Source organism: Vulpes lagopus, chromosome 5, assembly GCF_018345385.1.
Source record: "Vulpes lagopus strain Blue_001 chromosome 5, ASM1834538v1, whole genome shotgun sequence".
NCBI lineage: Eukaryota > Metazoa > Chordata > Mammalia > Carnivora > Canidae > Vulpes > Vulpes lagopus.
This window is the reverse complement of record NC_054828.1, coordinates 109,521,221-109,533,265: the sequence shown is the minus strand read 5'-3', so window position 1 is coordinate 109,533,265 and position 12,045 is coordinate 109,521,221. Positions and strand designations below refer to the sequence as shown.

Sequence of the window (12,045 nt, the reverse complement as noted above, 5' to 3'; positions counted from 1 at the left end):
GGAGGTGTGTTGAATGAATCAACGCAGCCCTGTAGGTATGTTTCCCCATCTGCATCCAGAGAGGGATGGAGAGAAAATAGGACTATTGTGTGTCAGCGTGAGCATGAGCATGTATGTGTGCTCGCACAGATAGAAGAGAATGAAAGTGTCAGGAATCTAGGCTAAGAGAAGCTGCTCTAGTTGAGCACATCACTTAGCATTAGTCTTCCTAGCCACTGAGGCAAAGAGGAAGACATGGCTTTTCTTTGGATTAAAAACAGGAAGCAATGGAGGCTGAGGGAAGAGAAACTTTTCCTAGCCTAAACTTCTGAAGTTGTTAGCTGCATTCAATTTTCTACTAGGGACGTTGAGCAGCTTTATGGGCAGTGTGTTCCATGATGATTCCACAGAGAAGCAGAGCCATGCTGTGCGTGGCCATTTCTTACGTGCGGGCTGCTAAAAGCTGGGGAGACGATGGGTCATCAGCACCCTGGGAGAGCTTTGCATGGGGGAAGGAGCTGAAGTGAGGTCCCTCAGCAAGTGGCTTTGTAGAGTGGGATTGGGTCAGGTGGAAGAAGGTGTTTTGTTGGGTTCTTCCGAGAACAGGCACCCCATAGACTGCCAGGCATGCTGTCCCCAGGATTGGCCTCACCACCCAGATGAAAATGAAAGCAGCCCCCCAGCCTGTCCTCAGGGGAGAACGTGAAAAATGCTGCCAGTGTTAGAAATTGGCCCTCAGGTCATCCCTCCAACATCTCATTGGTGGGTTATGTCAGGAAAGTCAGCATTGTGTGCCCACCGTCAACAGAGTGTTTTCCTCAAAAGAATCATGTCACCTAACTTGCAGAGCAGTTGGTGAGGAACTCTAACTTACCTAGGTCACCAACTAGGATATAAGTAGCTGTGGGACATGGACCGTGTCTCTTTCCTTCTATCCTAGGACAGCTCCTACCTGGACCCTGCATCTAGGAACCACCAAAATGCTTGAGAAGATGAGGATAGGAATGGAGATGAGGGTTGCCTTAAACAAATACCCAAAGAATTGCATATCTGTCTCCACCACCTCAACATAAGATCCCTGAGGATGGAGGCTTTGCATTCCCAATGCTTAGCGTGGTACTTGGCATGTCCTGGGTATTTGGTACATGTTTGCCAATGGAGTAAATGGTAGACAGATGGACATGACTTGACTCAGAGGCTGAGCATGTCCTTCCTTTCTCCCAGGCAGACCCTGAGTTATAATACCATCACCACCGTCATGGCTGAGGAAGGTAACTCATGGGAGTGGGAGCCATGTCATCACATTCACTTAAGGCTAAACAGATACAAGAGGTCAGGAGAGAAGACTCAGTGAGCCCATTTTGCTTTCATCTTTCCTTTGAGGATAGAACCTCTGAGGATAGTTTACAGATTGTGCAGAATGATGCTACATCAGTCCTGTTCAAGGGTGTGCAGCCAAGGGGCGAGAAGGGGGTGTAGTTCAGCCTATTCCACTTCCGAGCTGTGCATGTTGGCACAAAGCTCTCTGTGTCTTTTAATTCCTACAAAGGCCCCATCTGGGCTACCAGTTACCCTCTATGAAGAGACATTTGGTGGTTGTTTGGAAAAACCCTGATTAGAGGAAATCTGTACCATTTGTCAAATGACAAATTATATTTTTTATTTCAGATGTGCAGGTGCATGAACCATGTCGAGGATTTTTGCCATCTGCCCCTGAAGGAAGCCTGGTCTCAGGTATCCTAATTAGGTCCTGCTGATTGCTTCAGGGCAGTAAACTTAGTTTGGACATCTGCTCTGGAGAAGCTAATCTGTCTTAATTCAATGCAGATTGACTGAGCACCTTCTCTGTGCCAAGGACAGTGATAGATATTGGGGACAAGGAATGCATATGATGCCATCCCTGCCTTTGGGAGCTCACAGGCTGGGGATAATCATCTGGACAGACCTTGTCTTGCATCAAGTGAAGTGCCTTCTGAATCAGCCCATGTGTGGACCTGAATCCTGGGCCACTATTGATTCCATATTGAGCAGCTCCTTGAAACACATTCCTTTCACGACAGGCACATTCTTCATTTTTCCTTGTTTTTCCCTCTGGGCCCAGGCTGCCTGAATAATTTCCCTTTAAACTGCCTCCTAGTTACCCCCATTAGCCCTCTGAATGCCTGGCATCCTTCCTGTCCTTGGCCTTTGCCTGGCCCAAGACCAGCATGGTACACATGGTCATATCTATCTATCACTTTGCATTTCCCAAACCAACGTGACTATCAATGGAAAAAGGCCCATTGTGCAAAGCCCTTGGCAGCTGTTTTTATCCTGGCAAGTCAAGGAGTTCTTTATAACGGTTTATTAAACCATTAAGAAAATCCTCTGTGCACATAGGTGGCTTGGCAGGAAAAACACCATTGGTGCTTTCTGAAGCTGGCTAGCTCCCGAGAGGAATGATGCCAAGGGAGGTTGCAGAGCAGAAGGAAAGCTTTCGGGAGTATTGCTAATTACTTGTTTAAAGATTTAAAATACCACCCCCCCCCTATAATCAGCCCCACCCTTACCAAGCTCTACACTCCATCCCAGATGTCACCCAGCTAGGGTGCTACTGCTCTCCAGGGTTTGGTAGCCAGATCAGTTCTGGAGACATCCAAAGAGAGAGGCTGATAAAATGACCCACCAAGTCACTTTCTTCTCTGTACCCTGATAAGGGTCTGGGAGAGGTTTCCTTGCCTCCAGTCCCTCTGTCACTCGTCCCTAAGTGCTAAGTAAGTACTGTACCTGTTGAGAATATTTGTGGAAGATGCTTTCTTGAGAGTCACTTTCTGGAAGACTTGCCTGGATCAAAAGGAAAATAGTTAATATTAAATTTCTGGGGAAAGAGGTTATCTGGTACAGTGAAGACACAAGAACTGCTCCCCACACCCAGATCTGAGACAGAAGCTTCATCCAGCAATCGGATAAAACTTGTAGGGGAATGGGAACACGAAAGCTTGTGGAAGGAAGGTGATTGGCTCAGGCTTCGTCTTTTGCCCTCTGCCCTGACCCTTTGAGCCATCATCAGGCCATTATGGTGTCTCTGTTTTCATTGTTCTGCGCTGAGGTAAGAAGGAGATAGAAATTCTTGGGGATAGGATGTGGCCAATGAAGCTTGCCAACCAAACCTTCAGATACCTACCTTCAGTGGTGTAAGATTGAGATTGCTATCCAGATTCCTAGAAAACCAGGGAAACAGTGTGACATGGATGAATGGGTATTTAAAGGGAGCTGGCATATGGAGGACATCCTAGGTGGCATTAGACATTTACACTAAGGATCTGAGTTAAGGGCCCTCAGCACAGCACGATGTGAAGTGGGCGGCCATGAGAGTCGGCAGACAGGTAAGCATCATAACCACGGGTCCAGGCTTTTGACTGGACATCATCAAGCTATTTAGCAAATGGTTCCTTTCACAACCACACACATAGGTACAGCGACTCCCATTGCCAAGATGGCAGATAAGTTTTGTCTTATGTTCCAGTTCTGGTGGTACAGTGACTATGTGACATGCTGGACTGAGGCATCACCCATGCTCAACTGTAAAGATGGCCACGATTATAGCTTTAGGGCCAATAGGGGAGAAGGTCCCCAACAGGATGTGTGCTTGGTGATCCCAGTCTTGACCACTGACTTAGCACTGAAGACTCTCCACAACTGGACTTTGTCTTTCAGACCCATATTTCACTGTCTCCCTGATGTACTGACCATACTTCCATCCTGGCCACATTCCAGACAACTGCCACACAGGCCATGTACCACCTTCCTGTGCATATGACATTGCTTATACCTCAACAGGCCCTGTGCTCACCCACTTCCCTGCTTCTGCCCATGCTTTCTTTCTTCTATCTGCACTAACATTTTCCTTTACACATTAGACTATGTTTTCCATCAAGGACTAGTTCAAATTGTTTCCAGACAATTGTCTCCAAGACGCCTTCCTAAGTCCGTCTTGCCAGAGTCGGGTCCCTTTCCTCCATCCTTCCATGTGACTCTGCACTTGCACCCAGCAGTGCCCCCAACCAGTTCATGGTTGCCTTATTGGTTCAGACTCTCTCATCACCCTTCGTGTTGAGCTTCTTGCAAGCGAGACCCATGCCATGTCCTCTACTGACACAGTACCTGCTGTATAAGGTGACATGATGTGTCTTTATAAAATCAAGTGGAATAAAACATTTAGAAGCTCAGAGTTTCTGTACCTATCGCCATCTGGCATTTTCAGAAAGATTCGGAGCAAAAACTCAACTTCTTCTCTGTATGCAGAGATGACCACCACGTAGGTCCCAGGGTTCAGACTGAAGTACTTTGTGAGGTTGCACTTGGTTTTAAAAACTACACCCTCGATAGCATTTCTGAACTGAGAAAAGAAGGTGGATGGCAACCTCTTCCAGAAGGGCTGGAACTGAAAGAAACATGAGGATGGTCAGAAAGCCCTTTACATGCGTGGGCCAAGCCCCCCTAGAGAGACCCCACCACCCTTCCAGACCCTTCTCCATTCACCAAAACAACCTTACTGACCCTAGAAAGAGAGATTAGTGCTTACCTGGATTTTCAAAATGCCACAGAGTTCAGACTGTTATTTAATATAGACGCTGACACCACAATGAATGCGAAAAAATATGGCACATGGTTTTATCTCATTAAATCCCACAGTATCCTGGGTCTTGGGGGTTTATCTCTCTGCTTATATAAAGACTTCCATGGAAACGAGTGAAATTGTTCCAACTCTGAATTACTTTTGGAACTCCTGAAGCTCCTTCTCTCCTGAACCTTTTATAGCACTTTTTAGACTCTATAGCACAGCGGAGTTGGATGGACCCCATTCTCTCCATCTCATCTTCCCAGTAGAGCCCTGGAATTCCTTCTCATTGGAGAATAATAGGCTCTAATCATTTTCCTTTTATTTCAATACTTTCTTAGAGATAAAACAATAAATATAATGCAGTTCCCATTACCAGATGTCACATACATATTACATAATAAAAACCCCTTACTAAATAATTTTCTCCAATACAGTCAAGCATGGGGATTCCATTTAGAATGGTTTTGCTTTGTGAAATGATTATTTGTGAGCTCTGCCTTGGGGGAAAACAGGGAGAAAGAGAGAGTTTCTTTTCAGAGAGCAGAAACTGGGCTGGGCTACAAGATGAGATGGGAGATAGGTCACCATCCCAGGTAGGCAGCAAGGGCTGGAAAGAGCCTCCAAAATGATTTTGCTGATGCTAACAGTGGGCCCAGCTGGCTTGTGTAAGCCCTTCTGGCAAAATCTATGAAGAGAACAATTCTCCAGAAAGTCAGCACTGTCCTGTGGCTCTGGGTACGTATGTATGTAAGCACATGCATGTGCACACAGGGAGGCGTTATGTACAGAAGCGTGTGTGCCTCCTGCAATCCAGAATTTCCCTGCTTCCCTGCTCTCCTCTCTCCATTGGCCTCTTGAAGCCTTGTCCAGACTCACTATCCTTTAGAGCAGACTTGCTTAGTGGCAGCCAGGAGTGTATGTGGCATGATGGAGGCTCTTGGTCTAGCACAGAGACCCAGCATCAAATTAATAGGAGTCTAGTTGCACACAGACCTGATCCTGTGGTTCTCAGGGTGGGGTTTGTGCCCTTTCCAGGGTCAAGTCCTTACTCCTTTCTCTAGCTCTGGGAATTAGAACACTGATTTTTTTCCTTGCACTTGAATCTCCCTCAAAGCCCTTCCAGAAGCTCTACTCCCATGACCAGGGTGCCAGAAAAAAAGATCAGATCCTAAACCCAACTCTGTGGCTGGGCCACTGTTGTTCGTTGTCATCTGCTTTCTGTCTGGGCTTCTGAGTATACCCTGCTTAGAGACCCCCTATCCTGGCCTCTGTCTACCTATTGGGGCACCTCTGGAAGGCCTGGAGGAGCTGCCCAGGACCCAGAAAAATGCTACAGGTGCTACATTTTGGTTGTGGCTACATCCTGCTCCCTCCCTGCCATCCTTGGTTCTCAGGCACTCACACCTCCACTGGCAGCCACAGCCCAGCAGAGCCCACATCCACTTAAGGGGTCTGAGTGCCTGTAACTCCATCTGACCTTCTCCATCCTTACTCTTAAATCACCCTGTACCAATGCCAAGCCAGAATAGCTACTCGGGAGAGGTGGCAATTTGGTTTGAGGAGCTAGATATGCTCTGCAGGTGCATTTGCAGAGCGTGCCCCCTGTTTGTGGTGGATTTGGAGGCTGACAAGAATATGAGGCTAAAGTCCCCCTAAGATGCCGTTAGCTCTGCTTGTTTTCTTAAATAGGAAAGAACCGGCTATAATTAATCTTATCTATTGAAGGTCAAATTCCTGAGGATGGTTTCATGGTTGCAGCCCCTCTTAGATGTCAAACCAAAGAAAAGCTCAGGGTCTTCAATCTTTAGACCAGGATAACAAAAATATGTCCTGTGCTGTTGATCTGCTTGGACATTCTAAGTTTGTACCTGGTACTGGACAGAGCAAGACTAAATTTGCAGCCATGGAATGGCAAGAGACATGCCAAAGTTGCGGGTGTTGAAAGAGGTGTAACAGTTTACCAATGCACAGCAACAGAGGCATGAGAAGGCAGTGAGCCATACCTGAGGGTCGACCTGTGGGGAAGAAAAAGAAAGGCAGGTTCAGGAATCTAAACCAAAACACACAGGCAAGCAGATGCCAACAGCCCACTCAGGGCCCTGTGGTCCTTCTTTCTGCGGTCAGCCTGTTCTCTGCACACCCCCAGAGGATGGGACCATCCCTCATTCTCTCTGCAGAGATGTGAAAAGAAAACCTAACCTGTTGTAAGTTGTAGGGAGCTCAAGACGGAAGGACTCGGGAGGAGACTCCCTTTGTCAGCTCAGCCAGGTGTGGTTACTCTTCATAGCAATGATGATAAAATCAAGGAAGAGCAAGATGTCAATAGGGCCAGAGGTAAGATAGAACCTAGACCAAATGTCAGCTTCCCAGCATCGGGAGCTCCAATGTGAGGAAACTTTTTTATTCCATCATGCCACCGTGAAATATGGGAGGAATCCCTGGGTTTATAGGGAATGTATGTGTGCGTCTGAATGGGAAAATACTATGTTTAGTCTTTCCATGTGGCAGAAAGAAGCACTGAGGATGCAGCCCCATTTTTAAGCCACTCTGCTGTCTGCAAGGTGCTTCCCTGTAACCCTGAAAGAGACCCTGGGACCCTGTTTTATGGGTGTGGAAACAATCCCAGCAGTCTAAGGAGCAGAGGAGGAATAAAGCAAGCTGCTTTGCTTCCTTGGTGATGAAGACCCACCACCCAACCCTGTCTTCTACTGTTGGTGGGTTTCAGTTCTTTTCTCCTGCTTATCCTATCATCCTGGCCCCCTGCAACCATGCATACAGACCAGTTGATTTGCCCAGGCAGCCTTTTCTGGGAACAAAGAGTGAGCTGGAAGGGAGGTGGGAAGTCCTAGCCTCAGGAGGGAAGCCTTGGAGTGAAGATGAAATGGCTTATCCACCCTTGTCTTTTTTCTCTGTCCTTTTATCCTGCCTTTCACCCATGTTTATTGTGATGCAAGGCAAAGCGGTGCTCCCACAGGACTTGGGAGTCACAGGACCACACTGGGGCCATAACACCATATGTAGCAGTCATGCAGGCAGCATGTACCCACAAACAGCATCAGAGCCCTGTAGACTTCTGAGAGTCTTGTTACTGGCCTGCACATCGCATATTTCTCAGCTGAACTGGGAAAGGAACCCAAATGTCTCTTGAGTTGCCAAAGTCTGGACAGTTCTTTGGTGTTTAACTTAATCAGGATCCTGAAAGATCCACTGGGCCCTCCAGGAAGCCTGAGGAGACCTCTGGTCTCACTGCATTTTTAGCAAAGTGTACAATTGAGAAGTGCATCTCTGGCTGAAAAGTAGACAAGTGGGCTCAGCAGCGTTTAAAAATAGGATTACAATCTTGCCAGGGCTCCTGAACTCTAATGATTTTGGGCAAATTGGTTAACACAAGGCTATTGTGATGCCCAGCTCTGGGGCACCAGACTCATAGATGGCAATGTGAACGGCATCCCCAGTTGTGCAGAGGCAGCCCTCTTTCCCTCTCTGGGCTTCTGTCTCTCATCAGGAGAGGTCAGTAGTCCTCATTAGGAGAGAATAGCAGGTCTGCCCTCTCCTGCTACTCTTTCCTGATAAGAGAACTAGTCAATCCTGGCTGGGTAGGCCAGATGCCTCAATTCCTCCCCAGCCCTTTTCCTTTGTTCTTGGAGGTGAGTTAGGAGACTCTGAGGATGAGAGTCCTCTTGGAAGGCACCTGAATCACCAGAGATTCTTGGCCAGAAGCAAGGGAAACCAACCAGGGTGGGATGAGCAAAAAGCCATTTATGAGAATTCTAGAGAATGCAGCTGGGAAAGTGGGTGGGAAGCAGTGGGGACAGCTACACAGCTGGATGGCAGCCCAGGATCTGCCTGCACTGCTGCTGCCAGGCCCCAAGATTTGCTGTGAATAATTCCTTGTCTGGTCCTCCTTCTTTTAGTGACTTTCTCAAGAGTTCAAACCCAGAGTGACCTAGAGTATGGGGGCGGGGGAGGTAGGCATGAGAGGAGCATCTAATTGGTTAAGCCTGGCTCACACATCTACTCCTTTGCATCCAGGGGCTGGGGAGAGGAAATACTTGGTCTCTTTGGTTGCTGTGCTGAGAAACTAGACCCTGCCCTCCACCAAGTGGAAGAGCGATCACGTGCCTGGTGGTGAGGAAAATGACAACTGTCTGCTGCTGGATCTTTAGATGTCCTTTGATGGTTTCAGGCACCTCAGAAGTACCAAGGCAAACCCCAACCATTTCTTTTCCATTGATTTCATGCAACCGGGAAGTAGAAATGTACTCAGAACAGAACTCAAAGGGCTCTCCTTCTTCTAGAGCCAGAATCATTGTTTTCCTTCAAGCTATGAGCATCATGAGAAAAGGAAGTGTCTAAGCAACCCTGAGAGACCCAGACCTGGGACCAGGAGCTCTGGTATCAAGCTCTTTCCCATTCCCTCCTAGCTGTACCTTGGGCGGTGGGCGGGGGGCACTTTTGCTCTCGACTTTGGCTTCCACATCTATAAAAATGGTTTTTGAGGCAATGAATGTGAACACACTTTGAACTCTGAAGGACGGTATCATGGGGAAGCCTTCTCATTAGAGTGAACTACAGCCAGGACACAGGACTGCACCAGCATGAGCAGAGTACCCAGGAGCCCTGCCTGTCACAGATGAGTTGTGGTTCTGACTGTTGCCTTAGGCTTAGTGAACAGGAATGAAGCTTGTTCCTAGAGATGCTATAATCAGAGCCCCAGCCACAGAGGTGATGGTTATGTTTGGCTGAAGGCTTGGGGAACATCTGATGTCCAATCCCCAGCTCTGCCATTAATTCTGACCTTATCAGCTTACCTTGCTGAGCCTCTGTTCCTTCAACTCCACCATAGGGACAGAGAATCCCAGCATTGGATGGTTGTGGGATCTTAGTTATCCAAGTCCATGCAGAGAGGGCATGGAGTCTATGATTTAAGAACCATTCACTTGATCTCTGGGATGCATTAAATTATATGGTAAAGGAGGTGGAAGCAGAGGTATCAGATTTTCTTTTGTAATACTTTTAAGTATTACTTAAAAATACATATTTCCCGATTACCTCCTCACAGTGGGGTGTGTACAGGCTTGTGGGTGGAAGGATGGCCCTCAGGAGCTGCAAAGCTGCTTGGGAGTGCCATGGGAAGAGGGAAGGCCACGTGGAGAGGAACACCTCGCCTTGGATAAGTGGCCAAGCAGATGCTTGTAAGCCAACCACCAGGCTCTGACTGGATTTTGGTCTAAATACAAGAGAAAAACATACCGCTTGGTTTTATAGCCAGGATCAGTCTTCTCCTTAAGCTCCTGCCGATGTTTAACCAATGATTCTCAAACGTTCTTACACATAAGCAGTACCCAGGGAGCTTGTTACAATACGGATTTTCAGACTCTGTCATTGGAAGTTCAGATTCAGAAGGTTTGGGACAGTCCCAGGAATCTGCATTGTTACAACAGCTGGTCTTGGACCGGACTATTTTTTGAATAACACGTGTTTGAGCCTGCAGCACACCAGGAAGGAGGTGTGTTCCTCTGTAAGCCTGGTCAAGCCTAATCTCCTCTCAGGCCCAGGTTCTCCTGCAAATTTAGAGCTGAACCAGGTGAACTCTAGAGCCCTTTGGGTTTGATCTCTGAGATAGTTCAGTGAAATCTCCCAGCTGACCTCAACTGCTCTCTCTGCCCAAGGAATACACAAATGTCTGAAAGGGATGGCCCTCAACTGGGCTGCCTTACCTTGAATACCTCGAAGGTCAGTGGAAATTCACCTTTTGCCTTTAAGTTTTGTGGCATGACATTGAAGGACGTGATGACATTGTCGTGTTCCATGCTCTCTGGCACAGAGAAGATGTACTGCATGTCTCTCAGAGGTCCTTCTGCATGAGAAAGAGCTGTCACTGGAGATCAGCATGGCTTCTACGACTCCTAGATCAGGCCATGCTGGTTCAGAAAGTTCTGGTGGGTTGTGGTGGAAACTCTGGATTTAGAGACCTAAGACCCAGGTCCCAGTCCCTACAGTTACAAATTGTGGCATAAGCTTCTTCATTTTGTGAGCCTCTGTCTCTTCCTTTTAAAAACAATGAGGGGAAGTGTATTCCCCACTTGGTGAAAATGTTTCCTTAACTATAAATTTGAAGGCTTTTTTATCATAATAAGTGGAATGTCAGAATCCTGTATGTATGAGCTTATGCATTGGTGATAACCATCAGAGTCTTGAAATGGGGTCAATGCCCAAGCACCAATGGAGACAGGGAAAATAGGCAGAGGGATGGCAATCCATAGTACTCTACCCTCCAGGTGTGCTCAGCAGAGCCAGAGCAAGACACAGAAGTAAGGATTAAGTAAGGTAGATGCAAATACATGGAAGAATGAAGAGAAGTCAAGATGGAGAGGAGTCAAGATACATCAACAGGTTCAGGTCACAGGTTGGGAGGCTCTGAGAGGGGGATGGGGAGACGCAGAGGCTCCTCCTTGTGAAGGCTGAACAAGATGATGCATTCAGGTGTACCTAGCAGGGCCAGCAAGTACTTGCTCCCTAGCTCCCTTCTCTCTTTCCCTTGCTAGGAATTGCTAAAAACACCCCCAATGTATCATTTTGCTTCATTCATTGATATGCACTATATCCAGGGAAGAGGACTTTGGCCCCACAAACAGATGAGGTTCTGGAAGGTGAATCAATAAATTTACTGCCCAAGTATGACTTGGCAGTTCCTTAGAGCCCACTCATGGCCTCCTGCTGCCTAGGTTCTCTGACCGGCAGAGTGAAGATCCTGGAGGTTTGAAAAGAGGGGTACTATTCTCAACAAGCGGGTGCCAAGGAGAGGAAACACACGTCTAGGTGTGAACATACCACACACACTCACACACACACACAAAATTATTTGCATAGCTTCTCTAGAGGATGTATAAACATACTCAGGTTCATGTTTATGGAGAGCTATTTTACTCATTTGTGTCGCAAATGGGGAGCAAGAGATTTAATGAGAATATGTGACCCTCCCAAGATCACACTCAACAAAATTCAGGTCAGGGAAGCCCAAAGACAGGTCCTGAGGTGCCCACCTCTGGGATCTCAGTATGCTGCTGCGAGATACACCCACCAGCATGGGGTAGGAATATTCTCTCTTATGTTTGGATGGTGCTTTAGGGGGCAAAGTGGTGGTTAACCCAAACCCTGACTTTTGTCCACTCTTCTTTCTATAGCTCTCCACCATCCTGGGTAATTACTGAAGAATAGTGAGCCTTTCTTCCTCCTGGGAGGCGGGTGGAGATTGGTAGGACAGTAGGAGAGCATGACAGGGCAGGGGAGGCACACTTGAGATTCTCCTACGCAGTGCACCAGCAGCTGTTTCCCTTGGAGAAGAACATCTGTCCCTTTGGACTGACAGATTCCTCTCCTTTCAAGTTCAGGCTGATGGTCTAGAACCCAAAGTCACTGAGACTTGGAGCCAGGACAGGACTAGGGCTGGCAGCTTCCAT

At 47.4% G+C, this 12,045-nt stretch overlaps 1 protein-coding gene across 3 annotated transcripts in view; it reads right to left on the bottom strand.

Annotated features, from left to right (window-relative positions):
• CAPN13 (calpain 13) overlaps positions 1-12,045 on the bottom strand; it is a 79,778-nt gene that overhangs the window by 16,867 nt on the left and 50,866 nt on the right. For all 3 annotated transcript variants that reach the window (XM_041756334.1, XM_041756333.1, XM_041756335.1), the window contains 5 exons: positions 10,303-10,442; positions 6,586-6,597; positions 4,200-4,402; positions 3,143-3,179; positions 2,746-2,802 (listed from right to left, as the gene is read on the bottom strand). In XM_041756334.1, the coding sequence (XP_041612268.1) occupies positions 2,746-2,802; positions 3,143-3,179; positions 4,200-4,402; positions 6,586-6,597; positions 10,303-10,442 (449 nt within the window). The remainder of the gene's footprint in view (positions 1-2,745; positions 2,803-3,142; positions 3,180-4,199; positions 4,403-6,585; positions 6,598-10,302; positions 10,443-12,045) is intronic.